General features: G+C 65.6%; 2 protein-coding genes across 2 annotated transcripts; both read right to left on the bottom strand.

The window, feature by feature from the left end:
* Window positions 1-36: 36 nt before the first annotated feature.
* On the bottom strand, window positions 37-708 carry EMIHUDRAFT_217122 (hypothetical protein; the record flags this gene model as incomplete). The annotated part of the gene is made up of 1 exon (XM_005761209.1): window positions 37-708. One exon carries the CDS (start codon window positions 706-708, stop codon window positions 37-39), a length of 672 nt encoding a protein of 223 aa, XP_005761266.1.
* A 4,262-nt stretch (window positions 709-4,970) lies between these two features.
* Window positions 4,971-7,882, bottom strand: EMIHUDRAFT_358752 (hypothetical protein). The gene is made up of 9 exons (XM_005761208.1): window positions 7,425-7,882; window positions 7,152-7,350; window positions 6,817-7,078; window positions 6,645-6,748; window positions 6,450-6,482; window positions 6,250-6,312; window positions 5,971-6,072; window positions 5,694-5,771; window positions 4,971-5,480 (listed from the first exon to the last, which is right to left on the bottom strand). Exons 1-9 carry the CDS (start codon window positions 7,784-7,786, stop codon window positions 5,340-5,342), a joined length of 1,344 nt encoding a protein of 447 aa, XP_005761265.1. The 5' UTR covers window positions 7,787-7,882; the 3' UTR covers window positions 4,971-5,339.
* Between the last annotated feature and the right edge of the window lie 9,775 nt (window positions 7,883-17,657).

The raw sequence follows: 17,657 nt of genomic DNA, 5'->3' as shown, positions 1-17,657 counted from the left end.
TGCGCGGCGGCCTCGCCTCTGCCTCTCCCCACAGCGTCACTGCGGGTTGACCCACCTCCGGCCGTTGATCGCCAGCTCGCTCTCCGCCTCGGCAAGCCTTCGTAGGCGGAGCTGGAACGAGCCCGGCGCAATCGGCTCCTTTATCCCGCCACCGCTCTCGTACCGGCTCAGCATCAGGCCGAGGCCGCGAACGTCTGCAGCCCGCAGCGGCGGCGCGTCGGTAGCAGGCCGGCCGCGCAGCGACGGCTTGAAGTCGGCCAACGGCAGCCGCAACCTTTCGAACGGCGCGCCCTCGTCGAGCTGCGGCAGGACGAGCTGATACGAGACGCCCTGAGGTGCCGCGGCGCTGTTCAGTGTGAGCTTGTAGCCCTTCCTCCCGTCACTCCTCGCCTCCAGCGACAGCGCCTCCGCCTCGGGCGAGAGTGAAATCTCGCCCAAGTACCGCACGCTCGCGAAGCCGCCTCCCTCGACGATGAGGTTGCCCTCAAAGAGCGCCGCGCCGTCCTCGTGCACCACTCGAGACGTGCTGGCGCCGCCCATGACGCGGTCGTCCACGGCGGCGAAGGCAGCCGCTGTCGACGGCGCCGAAAAGTCGACCACCGTCCTCGCCGACGCGGAGGAGTAGGAGGAGGCGAGCATCGTCGCGGCGAGGGCGGCGGAGGCGAGGTGGACGACGCCGCGGCTGGCGAGCGTCGGCACGAGGCGCATACACTCACACACACGCACACACTCCAAGGGGTGTGTCCTCTCGCCACGCGCGCGCTGGCCACACTGCCGACGTCGCGGTGTGGCTGGGTTCAGCTCCTAGGTAAGGTAAGGTAAGGTCCGCGTCTCCACGTCTAGACGACAGGAGCCCCACGGCATTGCAAGTGCAAGGCCCAGTGCACGTGGGTGAGGGGGGGTGGGGGTGGGGGGGGGTCACGTCATTGCATCCTCTGCCGGTTCCTCTCGTCGTCGCCTCTTCTTTGTTCGAATGTTTGTCAATCCCTCCTTCACGGGCACACAATGTCACTCGGCCACCTCTCCAGTCAACGCCGCTGCAGCACCCTTCAGGTCGGCGCGCGTCGCGACCCTCTCTCCCCCCTCTCGGCCTCGCTCTTTCTCAAGCGACGAGGAGCGCGATCGCAGCCATCCCTTCTTCTCGTGCGACGCAATCGCGCCAGCTCGCTGGGCCGGCGCAGCACTGCCGGCGCTGCCACTAGCCAAGCCGTCGCTCTTCTCGTTTCCGGGCTGCCCGCGCAAGCGGCCTCGCAACTCCGCCACCACCCCCGCGCCGGCCCTCAGCCAGCGCTCCTTGGCCTCCGCCTCGAGCCTCGCCTCGATGACTGCAGGTGGCTCCGCGCGGCGGTTGAGCCTGTGGCACATGTCCGACTGGAGGTGCACCGCGCGGTCGGGCAGCGCCGAGGCGAGCTCCTCGGGCGACGCACGCCACAACTGCAGCAGGATGGCGTGCGACTTCTCGACAGAGGTGCACAGCTGTGTCGCCCACAACGCACGCGCCTCGGCTGCAAGGCCCTCCTTGCTGCCCTCCGCCTCGCCGCGCCGCCGCTGGGCCGCCGACGGCCTGCTAGTAGCGGTCGTCCAGCTCGGCCGCCCGGCCGCGTCGCCTCCGCCGCCCTTCCCCGGCGCCGCCTCGGCTATCCCCGAGCCGCCGACTGGCCCCACGAGCTGCGTCGACACGATCGAGTGCACCTCTCTGGCCGCCTGCGCCGACGCGACGGGGTCGCTGGAGCGCAGCTGCCCGAGGTGAGTGGAGATCGCCTCCATGGTCGACTGGGCCTTCTGCACGCCACTTCGCAGCCCCGCCGGCGCCTTGTCAAGGAGCCACCGCTTTCGCAGCCGGCCGTCGAGGGCGAGCAGCTGGTCGACGGCGCCCTGGCAGGCCTTCTGTGCCTCCGAGAGGCGGTGCGCCGCCTTGATGCTCGCCGCCTCCTTGCGGCACGCCTCCATCTCAACCTCCTTCCAGTGCGCGTCGATGACGGGGCTCGCCTCCTCCTCGGACGCCACGCGCCGCAACGATCCCAAGTAGTTGCCCAGCGCCTCCTTCTCGGCCAGCAGCGCGTCGCGCCGCTCTCGCTGCACCCGCTCCGCCTCTCTCAGCTTCTCCAGCGCGCCGCACGCCTTGCGCGCATATGCTGCGACCTCGCCCGGCCGCGTGGCGCCGGTGAGGGCCGACAGCCGCGCCCACGTCATCTCGTCCAGAGCGGCCCCGCCCCTCTCGCGAGGCGACGCCGCCCGCTCCGCACCCATCCAACGCTGCTGCTCCGCGCCGCCGCCATCGCCAAGCTCGGCGCGCGCGCTCTTGCGCGCCTGCACGCGCGCCTCGAGGGAAGCCTTGTTGCGCGTGTTGCGCGCTCGCTGCTCCTCCAGCCGCTCGCGCATTGCCCGTACGCCGTCCAACGCCACCTGCTGCGTCTCCTCGGCAAAGTGCAGCTTTCCCTCCAGCACCGAGCGCGTGTGCTCCGCCTCGACGAGCTCCACCTTGAGCTCCTTCAGGCGTACCTCGCGCGCCGCCTCGTCGCCCTGCAGGCGCCCGAGCAAGTGGTCGAGCACCGCTCGCGCCTCCGACGCCTCTGCGCACTTCGCGTCTCTCTCGGTGAGGCGACGCTCGGTCTCAGAACAGCGCAGCTCCAACGCCGTGCTGGCTGGACAGTCCTCCGCGTCGTCGCGCAAGGCCGAGAGAGTGTCATTCAGCCTGCGCAGCTCCGCCTCCCTCTCGTTTGCCGCCTGAACGCACTCGGACAGCCGCCTGCGTGCCCGCATGAGCGCATCGTCGAGCACAGGCTGCAGTTCGGCCGCGAACGCCTCTCTGAAGCGATTGCGACTTCGGGACGCAACAACCCCGTCCTCGTGTTTTGCGGCTTCGCTCGGTGACGGGCTGTCGGCCCCCTCGGGCTCGGCCGACGGAGACGCCTCTGAGCCGGCACGCTCGGGGGAGAGAGCATCGCCCCCCGCCGCCGGTGCCGGTGGTGATGGTCGTAGGGCCTTTCGCTGCCGCAGTAGATGCCTCAGCTCCTGGTTCTCCCCGAGCAGACTGCGCAGCTCCTTCAGTCCCTCCCCGAGCTTTTGACGGAACTCCCCGTCGCAAGCGGGTGACCTCCCGCCGTGCCGCCCGCGGAGGCGGGCTGTGTGGGCCCGGTCGCGGCCGGATTGAACGCCGCTGTCGATGTCGACGCCGGTACTGCCGCGCGAACGTCCGGGGCTGCTGTATGATCGGACGGTCGGCGCGGCCGCCTCCCGGGAGCACGAGCGGTGCAGCGAGCTGCGCGAGGCGGCGTGCAGCGAGCTGCGCGAGGCGGCGTTGCGGGCGCCGCCGGAGCGGCTGAGCAGCAAGGCCTCCGCCGGTAAGCAGCGGAGGGCCTGCTCGCTCTTCGCGTTGCCAAGGAGCGCGCGTGGCGACAGCTGCAGTGCGTCAGCAAGCGCCGATGCGCGCCTCTGCCCGCCCGCAGAGTGCAGGAGCGGCAAGAGGGTGTCGCACTGCTTGGACACACGCCGAAAGGGATCGACCTCGCCGACCTCGTCACCGCGGTCGACGAGACGCGGCGGGGCAGCGGCGCGTCCGAGCGATGCGCAGCTCGCGCATGCCATGGCGTCACTTCTCCGACTTCCGCACCGGTTGAGGGTGGGAGCTGAAGCGCTTGCCGGCCCAGCGGCGCAGGGGACAGCGTCCCTGGAGGCGCTGCTTGCCGCGGCGGCCGAGCTCAGCGAGGCGGTCGAGGCTCTCCGACGCCGTGGGGACGGCCGCGGGAGGCCGTGTCCTGCTCTGGTGCTGGTGGCGGCGGACTCGGCTGCGGAGGCTGCAGTCGGTTCGGTGGCAGGCGCAGCAGCAGGCGCAGCCTGGGCGAGGCGCGGAGGAGAGGGCGCGACGAGGCCATAGGCAGAGCAGAGGTCGCTGTAGCGCGACTGCAGCTTCTGCGGCGTCGCCTGCTGCACCGAATGGCGCGGCGAGGCGACGGCCTGGGCCATTGAGCGCGCATTGAGGGGCGGCCGTTTCAGAGGACGTTCAATGCTGTCACGCATGCTTTCTTCTCGCGGTTTCTCTTTGTTTTCACAGACCATTTTGAACATTCATTGTTTTAAGAAAAGTCACGCGTCGACTCGTACGTTCCAAAATTCCCAATCTGCCCGCTCGATCCGCCCAGGCGCCGCCTCGACTCTGACTCCTGCTCCGCGTTGGTAGCTCGACGATGGGGACGCCTGTCCAGAGGGTCGTTGATCCAGACGCGTCCTCTGCGCGGGCTGCATATCCGGAGTCGTGGCTTGAGCCTGCAGTGCCTCTCAGGCGGCGAGGCGCTCAGGACCCCTTGGCAGCATCCTTGAGCCAATGGCCGTGCTCAGGCTGCAGCAGCCCACCAGCGACGGCGGGGCTATCCATGACGGCTGTGCACGCCGCCGCCGCCGCTGCCGCGGCGGCGGTGACGCGCGCGCTAGAGGACGGCGCGCAAGGTTCCTCGGAAGGGTCTGAGCAGAGCGGCTCTGATGAGGACGACACAGACCCTCGGTCAGTGTCGACATACGCGAGTGAGGCAGAGGAGGTGGACCAGCTGAGCGTGGCGCTCCGGGCGGAGCGGGCGAGGCGGCAGGCGGCAGGACAGGCGGAGAAGGCACGGCTGGCTGCGGCCGGAATGGCGGAGGAGGCGAGACTGGCGGCAGCGGCCTCGGAGGCTACACGGGTGGCGATTGTCGCTGAGGCCGAGGCGGCAAGACTGACCGCCTCCTCACACGCGGAGGCCACACGGGTTGAAACATCAGCGGGGAAAGAATCGGCGCGGTTGGGAGCCGTGGCGGACGACGAGGCGGCGAGAATAGCCGAGGCGATGGCAGCAGAGCGCACTCGGATGGGGTTTGGGGAAGAGACGAACGGGGCGGGTCGGGCTGCGTGACTGGGCTCAGTCTCAGGGCAGCCTGTGAGAGGAGTGACCAGGTGCTGTGCCTCGCGCGTTGTTCTTCTATGTCATCCGGTGCAGAGTAAGGTAAGGTGAGGTAAGGTAAACGTCTCGCCACACACACAAAGTGTGGTGGGGCAAGGGGGGGCGACCCTCGCATCTCCACGCCCGGACACGGGCAGGAGCCCCACGGTGCAGAGTGGAAAAGAAGTGTCCGTGGCGTGCAAACCTGGCCACGGTTGCGCACAACACAAGCATTCGACACACCAAGAGCAACAGCCTTCTCACAGCGGTGTGTATCCGCGTAACTCTGCACTCTATGCTATAAACTAAAGAGAGCGCGCCCCGGCAACCTGCATCGGTGTCGGTGCCTGCGCGGGGCACTCGGTGAGGAGCGCTATGCCATTAAACACAGGGGCGGCGCGGAGGCTGCCAGTGCCGACTGAAGGCTCGTCAGACGTTGTTGTCGATGCTCCAGACGTCGCAGGGGAAGGCGCGGAAGGGGTCCTCCCGCGCCTTGAGCAGCGCCGTCGAGAGGTGGCGGTCCCACAGGGCCCCGTCCGCCTCCGACGAGCAGCGCGCGTATTTGTCGACCTGGCAAGATCAAGGACGGGGGGGGGGTAGGAGTGCGGTGACGTGCAGTGCTAGGCCGTGCACGAATGTGCAGGCTGTGAAGGCAGATGGTCACTGCTACAATGCAGCTGAGTGCGGTGGAATGCGTGCCTTCTGGCGCACTTGCTGGAATGCAGGGATCGCATCTGGGCTCGTCGATCTCGGCCAATCTCGGCATCTCGGCTACTTCTCGACTTGGATGACGTTGGACGTGTCGGTGGCATGCGCCAAGCGAGGGACGTACGGCGGCCGCATCCGCCGACCGCGCAGCGCCTGCGTCATGAACACTTCACGGCGTCAAGGCGTGAACACGGCTACGTGCATCGCGATTGAATACGGGATACAGCTCATGCTGCTGCGTTCAGTTGGCGTTGTGTGACGATCAAGATGACGTCGTGTCTTATTGAGCGCTGCATTGCACAATCTAGGGACGAGAGGGAGAGGGGGGGAGTACTAGCATCTAGGGCGCGGCCTCCCAGTCGAAGCCGTCGAAAAAGGGCGCCGCGCCGACGGCCTCACGCCCCACGAGACGCTTCTCGGGCAGCTTCTGGAGCAGCGCGCCGATGAGCGCCGCCTGTTCGCGTCCGTCGTCCGTCTCTTGCCTGGCAGCTTTCCTTTCTGTCCGGGCGCAGAGCAACATCTCGGCAATATCTCGGGACACCGCGGCTACGTCTTCGCTATGTCGAGCCGCGAGGTGGAGACTGCGTGCAGGTTGCTTGGCTACATGTCGGCTACATCTCGGCGATAGCGCCGCCGTCGGAGGCTCCACAACGACGAGCAGCGCGGGGTCGGAGTGCAGCACCTTTGCGTACACCTGCGTGGGGCGGGGATCGAGGGCGCGCAGTGAGCGGGGGCGGTCGTCAGCGGGGAGCGGGCGGTCGACCCCCCTGGCGGGGTGGCGGATGAGCTGTGCGCATGCTGCGTTCAAGGGGCGAGAGTGGAGCGACGCGCCTCCTTGTCGCTGTCGGCGCGGTAGGCCGGCACCTGCAAGGTAGTCGTCAATGTTGGAGGTGGCGGGGGCGGCGATGGAGGGCGGTGGTTGTGAAGCGGCGGCGGAGGTTAGCGAAGGCAGCAATGGATACTGGTGTTGCTTCGTTGCACCCCCTCTCGATGCGCATCTCGGCCAATCTCGGCAAATCTCGGCACCCCGGAGAGCATCTCGAACAGCAGCAGCCCGAGCGCCCACCAGTCGACCGCAACTCCGTACGCCTCGCCCCTCACCATCTCTGGAGCGAGGTACTCGGGCGTGCCTACATGAGGGCTCCAGGAGGGCTCCGGGGCGACGCTTGGAGCACCATCGCTGCAGGGAGGAGCGTGCCGCAGATGGTGGTGGTGCGCTCGTCTGCGCGCACGCAGCCGCAGCCTGCGCGCAGCCGCTTGGCGAGGCCAAAATCGCAAAGCTTGATGTGGCCCGTGCCGTCAAGAAGCAGGTTCTCCGGCTTGAGGTCGCGGTACACGATGCCGCACTCGTCGTGCAGGTGGCCGAGCACGTCGGCGACGCTCGCGGCGTAGAAGCGGGCGTGGTGCTCGTCGAAGCGCCCGAGCATGTGGATCAGCGCAAAGAGCTCGCCGCCGAGGGCCTGTTAATCACACCTTTTCGTGCGGCGAGGCGCTGTGCACAGGGAGAGGCGTGCTGAGCCCATCGTTGAGCACCGGCTCGAGCAGCAGGAACACGCGCCGCGCGTCTTGGAAGGACGCGGCGAGCTGGACGACTGCGGGGTGGCTCACGGAGGCGAGGAGGTCGCGCTCGCGTACGACGGCCCCGACGCCGTCCGACGCGAGGAGCTGCCCCTTCCACAGCGCCTTCAAGGCGTACGGCGTCCCGCGCCCATCCGTGACGAGCGAGACGCACCTGCGCACCGGAGACGGCTTAATCGGAGGTTGCTGGCGCAGGCTGGCATGCCCGGAACTCGGGAAGGCGCGCGCCCAAACTGGCCAGCGCCCAGGCTCGTCACGCGCGAGAGCACCGAGCCGTCCACCTCTCTTGCCACCAGCGAGCGCAACGAGCCGTCCACCTCGCTCGCGCGGCTCCTGGAGAGCGAGGCCAGGTCGCAGCACGAGCGCCGTCTCGGCCCAGTGAGTTGGGCGTGGCCTGTGCCAATCTGGACCAAGGAGGAGCGCTTGCGCCGTGTCGAGCACGATCCGATCAGCGAGGACCTGTGGGAGCGACTGCAGCATGATCCGGTGAGTGAGGATCTGCGCGAGCGGCTTGAGTCACTCCCGAAGAGCGAATCGAGCGAGGTCTTCCGCTCCAGCGCCGACGCGAGATCGGACACGCCGCCAACCATCGGGTATAGCGGCGGGGCGAGCGCACGGGATCTCGTGGATGAGTTGTGCACAATCGTGCTGGCGGTTGAGCGTCCGTTGGGTGAAGCAGTCGGTGGCCGCAGAACGGCCTTGAACCAAGGAAGAGCCGAGACCAAGCAATTAATGAATTACGGCGATATTGAGATAATTGATACTGAGAACGAAAGAAGGACTTTCGGCTGCCGGGAAAACAGGGAAGGCCGAGACGACTGTCGATGTTTTCCTGCGAGCGATGCCGCGAGCGACGCGGCGAGCGATCCCGCGAGCGAGGAGACATCGTGATCCCCATATACTCGTGCAACAACCCGGCTCCCGGGGACTTTTTGCCTGCCGCGACCGTGATTTTTACGAGCTTAGCCTTTTGACATAAATCGCCCGCAACGCTGTGTCACATCTCACAGCTGCTAAAACCCCGAACCTCGAGCGTCGTGAAGTTAGAGCTGCAAGGAAACGGATCGTAGAAAAGCGTCCACTGATGGCAGGGGACGCAAGCATGACATCTCAAGAGAGTTGCATGTAGCCCCAGCAGTCGTCCGCTGCCTGCTGGACAAGGGCGGGCCAGAGCGCTAGCTCTCCCTGACGCAGTCGGTGGCGCGGGAACCAAATGGCCTCGGTGTCATTCACCGCCCTCTGCGACGACCCGTCTGCGTGGCCGGGAATAGGCACGGCGAACAGCCTGCCAGCCTCTTCAACCCGCTTGCCCCCGCTGGCGTAGTGCCGTGTCACGCTCAGCAGCTTGCGGCCGCTAACCGCATGGGTCGCGTTGCACTTATCGTGCGCGGTTGTCTCGAGCCCCCGCCACATCTGAGCGCGGCACCCGGAGCTCACGTACGCACTGTGGCTTGCGGAGGGTGCCGGCTCGCCCCAGGTGCCGGGCTGGGGCGCATCCAACGCCATCCCAAGCTGCGCGCGAGCTGCAGCAAAGACGCGGACGTTCCTCCTGATCTCGCCGTTGCGCGACGCGCCCCTGAAGCGCGCAGTGGTTCGAGGAAGGAATATCATCCCTCGTGACGTGAACTCACGCTCCCATTCGTCGGTCGGTCGGTTGGCGATATGGCCCCTCCCCGGCTGACCCGGACGCCCTGCACTGAACACAAGAAAGCCGCGGGTGCGTGACACGAGCAAATCAGCGAGAGCCGCATGCAGATGCCGTGGAATGTGCTCGGCCACCTCGATACTGAAGACAAGGTCTTGTTGGCCGAGTGCGCGTACGCACTCCTGGGACCCGGCGCTCTCGTTGAGCAGATCGCTCACGAGCTGCTGAGGCCAGGCTGATTCGGCGCGGAAGATGGACGAAGGCATGGGCATCGGCTCCACCCCAATAGCGGGCTGCACGTCCCCGACTTGGTACAGCCAGGAGGTGTACAAACCGAGGCCACACCCAAACTCGAAGGACGATGACGGCCTGAGCGCCAAAAGGCTGTTCGCGAGCCCAAAATCAAAATTGAGACCATATGCCCGGAGATGGGCGCAGTAGCCCCACGCTCCGCCCTTCAGCCCGCCGGCGGTCGCAGCACCGGCGCTGTTGTGCTGCCGCGTGTGCGCCTCGCAGGCTGCTGGGAGGGCCATGCAAAAACCGCGTCAACGCGGCCAAAGGGAGACGCGTACCATTGTTTTCTTTTTTGGCAGCCTTCTACCTACCTAGCCTAGCTCTGTGTGTGTGTGTGTTGGGTGCGAGGTCGTGGAAGCTTTGATCCCAAGGGGGGGGAGCCGATCCCACTCAGCACCCGGAGCTTCGTCGACGGGTGCGGGACCGCGGCGCGGCTGGTGCTTGCTGCTCGCGGCGATGGCGAAAAGCTCGTCTCGTCGCACACCACGAGCTTATGCTCTGGCGAGATGTGAGGCGCATGCGCCCAGGAGGGGAGGGCGCATGCGTAACGACGCTGCTAGAGATGCCTTTCGGGGCCCAAATCCCGTGGTATAATATAAACCCAAATCCCGTCGCAAAAGTCGGGGTTGCCGGCGCTAAGAGGGTCTTTTCCCCCCCCCCCCCCCCCGCCCCGCCCCCCCGCCCCCCCGCAAGGCGCGCGGATACACCAGCACCAGCCAGCAGCACACACACACACCCGGGGGATGCCCCGGCTGGCTCATCGAGCGCGTTCTCTGGCGCCGTCCGGGCCACGCGCGGCGCCGCGCGTGCCGCGCGCCACTCGCCTCGGCTGGCAGTACAGCGCCAAAGCCGCCTCGCCAACACCGCGCACACCACCAGCAGGCTGCTCACCAGGCAGCAGAGTGCTGCACCGGCGTGCAGCGGACGCTGCGGCGCTGCGGCGCCGCCTCCCCGCCCTGTCCACGGAGCAGGCGAGCGGCGGCACGGCCTTCCACCAGCTGCAGGAGGTGCGCACTTCCGAAAGGAAGCACCAGATGCACCTTCAGCACACGCAGCTTTGCGCAGCGCAGCGCGTACTCGCCTCCTCCGCGGCCATGCCCTCCGCACGGGCGAGCGAGCAGCGCGAGAGTGGAGGACACCACCAGGGATGGATTCACGCGTCCCCCTTCTCCGGCCCGGGGGTGCGCGTTCGCAGGGCAAGGGCCTTAAAGTCAACACGGGTCCCGAGGGTTGGCTCTGCGCTCCGGGTTTCCCCACCTCACAAATCCATTTTTTTCTTTTCCGTCTGCCGTCTGGCGTCTGCCGTCGGCCGTCGGCCGTCGGCCGCCGCCGCCGCCGTAGCGGCGGCGAGCGCTCGCCTTTTGCGCGACGCGCAGTGTGGACGCGCGCCGCCCGGCGCCGGACGTGCCGGAGCCGGTCCGGCGCGCGCGCGGGCGGCCAGCGCCTGTAAACAGACAGCTGCCGCCCACACGTTCAAAGGTCCTGTGTGCAGTCAGGAACCTATCACGCTAAGACTGAAAGAAAGAAAGAAAACACACAACCCAAGGGAGGGATGGGAGAACGGCACGCCGCCACCACACAGGGATTTTAAGGAGAGGAGGGTGTGATGCGCTAGCCGTCGCCCACCCTGGGGGGTCTGCCTCCTCGTATCTCTTTTCGCAGTCTCTCGCCGCTTCTCGCTGCAACCTTCATGCCACCTCGCGGCTGTCCCACTCTCGTTCTCTCCCTTGTCACTTCCCCCTCTGTCGCGTCGTTCTCTTCTGCCTCGTCCTGCGACGCCGCCGCCTGCCGGTCCCTTGTTCTCGCGGCTTCTTTCGCCTCTCGGCGCAACTCCGTCCTCCTTGCGGCGTATCCTGGCCCCTCGAGTCTATCGAGCTCCCCTCGCGCAAGGACCACATTTCTGACTCCCACTCCGATCATTTGCCTCCAAGTCATGTTGTTGCTCAGGTCCACTCTCTCTTCGAACACTCGTGCCTCTACGGATGATGCCGGCGCTGGGGTCCCCTTCGGATGCATCGTGACATCTGAAAAGAAAGAAATAAAGAAAACACACAACCCAAGGGAGGGACATCTGAGACTGATTGCAATCTCGGAAGAATTTTTCTTTTTTAATCAATGACCTTGCCCGGCGCCGGCCATTCGGTCCTAACCCGCGCCGATGCTGTCGCCGCGTATCCTCGCCCTAGCCCTCGCGCTGGCAACGCCAACCGCGGCCCTGCTGCACGGCCTTGCGGGCTGTCGCCGAACGACACACCATCTCGCCGTCAGCCGCCGGGCGCGCCGTCCCCTCCTCGCTCTGGTCCCCTCCTCGGGCGGCGGAGAGCAACAGGAGCTGCTGGAGCGCTGCTTCGCCGCCTCCTGCCCGGGAGCCGCCTCTGCGGAGCCAGGCGACGCGTCACCCGGCTCTCTCGCCGACCTGCCGCTCGTCTGCGCCCCGTGGGCGAGCCCGCTGCCCGGTGTCGTGCAAGTGCTCCGAATCTTTGACCCGGCACTCATCCACACCTTCGAGTCGCTCGCCCGCGCCGCGGGCGGGCCGCGGCTGTTTGCGCACTTTGAGTCATCCGCCGCCGCGCCGACCGATTCGCCCTACCGCGCCCTCGCAAGCCCCGGCGTCCTGACAGAGCTTCGTGACGTTCGCCGCCTCCGCAGCGGCGGTGAGCCGGAATTGTAGAACCCAACATCACCACACAGCAACCGCAGCAATAGCAGCAGCATCACTAGCGACAGCATCACAGCAACCACATCACTGGCGACAGCATCGCAGCAACCGCATCTCTAGCGACAGCAGCAGCAGCAGCAGCACTAAATCTACTGCACAGGCATCATCGCACAGCAGCAGCAGCAGCGGCAGCAGCAGCAGCAGCAGCAGCGGCAGCAGCAGCAGCAGCAGCAGCAGCGGCAGCAGCGGCAGCAGCAGCAGCAGCAGCAGCAGCAGCAGCAGCAGCAGCAGCAGCAGCAGCAGCAGCAGCAGCAGCATCGCAGCGTCAGCATGTCGTAACCGATTCGTGAATCGACCGCACAGGCATCATCGCCCTCACCGTGGCGGTCGGCCGCGTGCGAGCGATCGGCGTGCGCTCCGACGCGCCGCTCGTGCGAGGCGACGTGCTGCTACTTCCTGACGAGGAGGAGCAGGCCGCCGCGCGCCTCCACCTCCGCCGCAACGGCCACTTCGCCGACGGCTCCGCCCTCAATGAAGCCGCGCGCGCCGCCTCGGCAGCTGCAGGTGTGACATGGGCGAGCGCCGAGAGCCGAATCGACTGGTCGGCGGCGGTATCAGCGGAGGCGGAGGCGTTGCCGGTGGGCGACCAAGGCGAGGCGTGCGCCGCCATCGAGGAGCGAGCGCCGTTGAACCTCTCGCTCTCCATCTCCTCCACCGCCGCCGCGGCGCGGCAGGCCGCCGCCGCCGCCGCGACGGCGCTGAACTCGGCGGACCCGGTTGCTCGCGCGCTCGAGGCGCAGTTTGGCCGGGAGCTGAGCGCGGCGGGCCTCGCCGGCGAGGGCGGAGCGCGGTTTGGGCTCGGCCGTGCGTACGACGCGTACTCGCAGCCCTTCTTGCTCGCCCTCGAGCAGGCGCTGTGGCGCGAGATTGTGCTCTGCGCAACGCTCTCGGCGCGGCTGGAGACCCGCGGGCGGGGCGGGGCGGTAGAGGCGGAGGAGGAGGAGGCGGTGGCCGAGGAGGCGGAGGAGGAGGCGGAGGCGGAGGCGGTGGCCGAGGAGGCGGACGCTTGGCTAGACGACGAGGTGCTGCGGCGGCTGCCGGCGTTGCGCGAGATGCTGCCGCTTCTCCCGCCGCCCCCCGAGAGCGGCTGGCCCGCAGACATGCCCGAGCCCCCCTCGTCGGCCGAGTGGCTTTCCCGCTTCGGCTACCCGCCGTTGCGGCGCGCCCAGCGGGTCTCCTACTTGATGGCTGCGCTGCTGCCCGAGCTCGCCTCGGTGTCTGCGCTGCCTGCCAAGCTCGACCGACGCGCGCTGCTGCCGGCGGGCAGCCCGCCCCCCGCGCCCCCCTCCTACACACCTTTCCTCGAGCACTCCTGCAGGCGCGCTGCTGCAGACCGCGTCGGTGCGCGAGCGGCTGCAGGCGGGGGCCACGCAGCGTGTGGGTGTCTCGCGGTGAACGGCGTCTCTTAACAACCTGCAGCTGTGAACAGGCGGGGGTGGTGTGGCTCTCGCACCAGCGCTTCAAGCTGGCCGCGATGGTCGCGGTGCGCGAGCTCTGATGTCTCGACGCCAAAACGAGCCCACTCAACTTGGCCGCTGAAGCACCGCAGCTTGCGTGCCGCCGGGGCTCGACGCTGCGGATTGCTGCGGGCGCCGGGTCGCTCCACCCAGCGGCCACACGCGGGCCGCATTGTACATTGCCAGACGCATGCTCCATGACACCCCAGCACAACCAGCCTTGCGGACACGCCGAGCGGGGAGGGGGACCGAACATCGTTCTCGTCGCGTTGTCGTCAGACAGTGCGTAAAGAGTGACACACACGGATCACACGCAGAGAGGCACACTCTTGTATCGCCCAGGGCAAGGTTTGCTTTTCTAAGACTTAGACTTGTGGCTTCTAGGGATCCCTAGCCCGGGCGATCTGTACTGATAATCAGAATTTTACAACAAAACTCCCGCTCGCACACGACACCCGTTTGTGATCTGTGATCTGTAAGGGTCCGCCCGCAGGCGCATTTTGTATTATATTAACAACGAAGGCGCTCTCAAAAGAAATAGGCCGCTTTGCACGTCACGCTTCAGGTTCGCATGAACTGAGGGGCCAAAAACCCAAAATACGCCGAGAGGAGAGCGGAGCAGTCACGCCGAGAGGCGAGAGAAGCCGCGAGAGCAAGGGATCGGCAGGCGGCGGCGGCGTCGCAGAACGACCCGAAATATATTCCGAGGCCGAGGAGAGCGACGTGACGAGTCAGAGGGATTGAAGCGGCAGGAGAGGGGAGGAAGGAGAAACAATCTGCTCTGCGATTGCCGTGTGAAGAACGACCGAGATACGCTGCTTCTGCAGCCCCAGCCAGATCTTAGTGGTCCAAGTCAAGCAGGAAAGCAAATTGCTGGCCTCGTGGAGGCGTGTCGTCAAAGAAGGCAATGAAACGGTTGCTATTGGAGCGCTCACAACATCAAGAGGCGCATCCGTTGCGCTCTTCGCCCTCTTCCTCTGCAGTGTGGTAGAACGGCAGCTTCTTCGACAGATGCATTATAGTTTTGTGGGGGTTCCAAATTTAACTTGCAACGGCAGCGGTGTGGGGGGATGCGGGCTTTTCTTTCTGAGCTTAGGTGAGCCTGCCAGTCCGCGCCCCCTTTGGTTGTGCTGGAGGCGTAACGGTTTTTTTTTAAATACCAAAAGGAGGGCTACAAGCCTACAACGGGTTTCATCTCCGGAGCTATCAGATACGGCATAACGGCCTGCCACCTTGCGGGCTAACCTCGGAATGTAAGCGCACAATGGCTGTGCTGTCTCCTACACAGCCATCTTACCTAAGGATGGCTGAGCTAGCTACAGTGCAGCCACATCCTTCAGCCCGATGGCTGCAACACGCACACGGCAGCCATCCTTAGTAGACATGGCTGGAGACGTACTACCGCAGCCATACCGGTTACCGCCCTCTTGGCTGAGCTGGCTACATCGCAGCCATCTTGGGTAAGATGGCTGGGGGACAGCCATTTCAGCCATTTCAGCCATCTACTATGGCTGGGGCACAGAGATTGCAGCCATCCTCCAGAGCCATGGCTGGTGATAATTCGATGGCAGCCAATGGCAGCCGTCCCGCGAGGCCGGGGGCGGCAAGCGCGCAGCCATTTGTGCGTGTGGCGGAGGCGGCGGACGGCTGCCATCGAATTAGAGAGAGAGATTTTTAGCAATGCTCACCAGCCATGCACCGCACGATGGCTGCACTGACTGTGCCCCAGCCATAGTAGATGGCTGAAATGGCTGTGGCCCAGCCATCTTACCCAAGATGGCTGCGATATAGCCAGCTCAGCCATGAGGGCCCGCCCAGGGGCGTGCGGTATGGCTGCAGCAGCGAGCTTCCAGCCATCCCTACTCAGGATGGCTGCCCTGTGTGTAATGCAGCCATCGGCCTGGAGGCTATGGCTGCACTGCAGCTAGCTCAGCCATCCTTAGGTAAGATGGCTGTGTAGGAGACAGCACAGCCATAGTGCGCTTACATTCCGAGGTTAGCCGTGCCGTGCCTTTCTGAGGAGGTCGGGAGATGCCGTGTCTCGGATAAACCTGATCGACCAGCTCCTCGAGGCCGGCGTGCCACCTTGCTCAAAAAGCCGGTTCCTCTTCTCAGGAGCGCTGCGGCCTGCGCCCTCGCCACGCCCACCCAGCTGCGACAAGCGCTACCCACCCACCCTCGTCGAATTCGTCGAGCTCTCACACACTCTCACACACTCTCTCGCCGCGGCCACGGTGTGTGTGCGCGTCGCTCCTGCCGTTTGTCTCTCCACCACACTCCGGCGCCTCTGGTGTCGCGACACTCTCCCCCGCGCCTCCACCTATCCTTTCCGCCGCCCACGAGAGATCATAGGCCCCGCCACAGAGACGCCCCGTTGTTGTCCTGCGGCAGGCCCATCATGCTAAACACGGAGAAAGGTGCCCTCGGCAACCTCCTCATTGGTACGATCCTCGCCATCGTCGCGGCCGTCGGTATGGGGGTTGAACTGTACGACCGTCTCTGTGGCGGCATTGACGAGATTGGCCTTTCCTGCGCCGATTTCATCCCAGGTGTGGAGCTGTGCCGAGAGTGACCTCATAGCACACACACGCTCTCCTTAACAAGCCGCGCCCCATTGTTCGCTGCAGATGTTGCTACTGCGTCATTTGCCCTCACCGTTGTTGCCGCCGTCGCGGGCTTTGCAGCACTGGTGGCGGCGGCGAAAAAGATTTGGAAGCTCGCCACTGCCATTGCCATCCTGGCTTTCGTGACCGTCTCACTCCATTTCATCTGGTTTGCACCATGGGAGCTGTTCGGCATCACAATCGGGAAGCCCCCCTTTGAGTGGTACAACGGCGTCGCCATCGGCAGCGTCATCAACTACCTCTTTGGCGCTCTCGCCACGTTTCAGATGTCCAAGGCTGCGGAATCCGACCTTCCGAAGTAAACGCTGCAGCGCACATCGCTACATGGGGTGGGGTGGGGGTTATCTGTCTGTCTGCCCACGCACCACGGTGATGCATGCCCTATCTGAGGAGGGCAGGAGGGGAGGCTTCATCGCATGCTCCATGTTGATCACATGCCCCCATCGTGCTCGTCAAACATCAAGGGGGGGGGCGCTAGTCGGGGCGGGTATCCATGGGGGGGGGGGGGTCCCACATGGCCCGCCGCAGGCGTCGATTTTCATTGTTTTTCATTTTTGCGATTTTTCCATTTTATACATGGGTTGTTGCACGAGTTTATGGGCCAAAAGCGTCGAAAATGTCCCAAAAAGCGTGTCTCGAGTTTGTGGCAGCTCCGCAGCCAGCGCGGGCTGCCAGGACGCACCGCGCTCGCGCGAGGCGCGTTCCCAGCGCACTCCCTGGCACCCAGGGAGTGCGCCGAATCGATCAGACCGATTAGGCTCGACGCCGCGCTCGCTGTGGGGCTGCCACAAACTCGCCGCCGAGCGTGCCACCGAAGGCGTCCCGTCGGAGGTGATGGAGTGTGAGACCTGAGGCTGCGGAGGTGACGCCTGACTGAGGTACCGGCCCGTGTACGGCGACTCAGCCGGCGACCGCCACGGGCTCAGACGAGACCTGTCGACGCGTTCCGGCTCAGCTTCACCGTGGTCATCGGACGTCTGTCGACGTCAGGACCACCCATACAGCTCGCGGGTTTGAGGTCGCAAGAGCCAAGATGGTGGCGTTTGGACATCCCAACCATCACACAAGACAGCCTGTAGGTGATGGCGTGCAACAGGTCTTGACTCCTTCCAGCTCCTGACGCTATCACTGGCAGCTCTAATGGCCAGGGTCAGTAGTGTTGTGATAGAGGGTGCCCATACTAGCGCAGAAGCTGCCACACTCGCCCGGACCGTCCCCTTCTGGGGCCGGTTCCGCAGCCCGCGAGAGCCGACAGCGGGGCCGTGCCGCGGGTGCCTACTGCCGAGTGCCACAAACACTGCACCGTCCCGAGCTCGCGGGTTTGAGGTCGGTTACTAAAGACTTGTGACCATGTGAGTCTATCTTGTACTACCACACTAAAAGCCGTATAGTGAGCCACTCACTCGGGCGTCTCGGCTGACGTTGATCGCTCTCCCTAGCCTATCGGTCCCCCGCTCGATCCTCTCCACTGCTGATGAGCAGTACCTCTCCGATCAGAGTAAGGACGGCACTGCCCTGCTCTCCTACATTGAGCGGCACGACACAAGGGGGAGAGACGAGGCAGCAAGGCAGAAACCGCACTTTGAATGGAGAGAGGTCCTCCGAAGGTCCTCACCAGAACGACGTGAGGTCCTCAATGGAGGTCCTCCACACGCGGACACAAATTAGGGTGTCCTGAACAGCCTTGAGCGTCCGATTGACTGCCGCGCGCGCGAGTGTGCG

This window comes from Emiliania huxleyi (genome assembly GCF_000372725.1).
Source record: "Emiliania huxleyi CCMP1516 unplaced genomic scaffold EMIHUscaffold_72, whole genome shotgun sequence".
Lineage (NCBI taxonomy): Eukaryota > Haptophyta > Isochrysidales > Noelaerhabdaceae > Emiliania > Emiliania huxleyi.
Note: the sequence above shows the minus strand (reverse complement) of the source record. Positions and strands in the feature narration are given on the sequence as shown.

What these genes read in the sequence shown, in the direction of transcription:
- EMIHUDRAFT_358752 (XM_005761208.1), bottom strand. Translation starts at nt 7,786, where the DNA reads ATGGTTGGCGGCGTGTCCGATCTCGCGTCGGCGCTGGAGCGGAAGACC. An exon ending in GCGCCGACAGCGACAAGGAG is followed by an intron (nt 6,313 to 6,449) that starts GCGCGTCGCTCC and finishes CGCCCCACGCAG; the next exon opens with GTGTACGCAAAGGTGCTGCA. An exon ending in TCGACGGCTTCGACTGGGAG is followed by an intron (nt 5,772 to 5,970) that starts GCCGCGCCCTAG and finishes TTCATGACGCAG; the next exon opens with GCGCTGCGCGGTCGGCGGAT.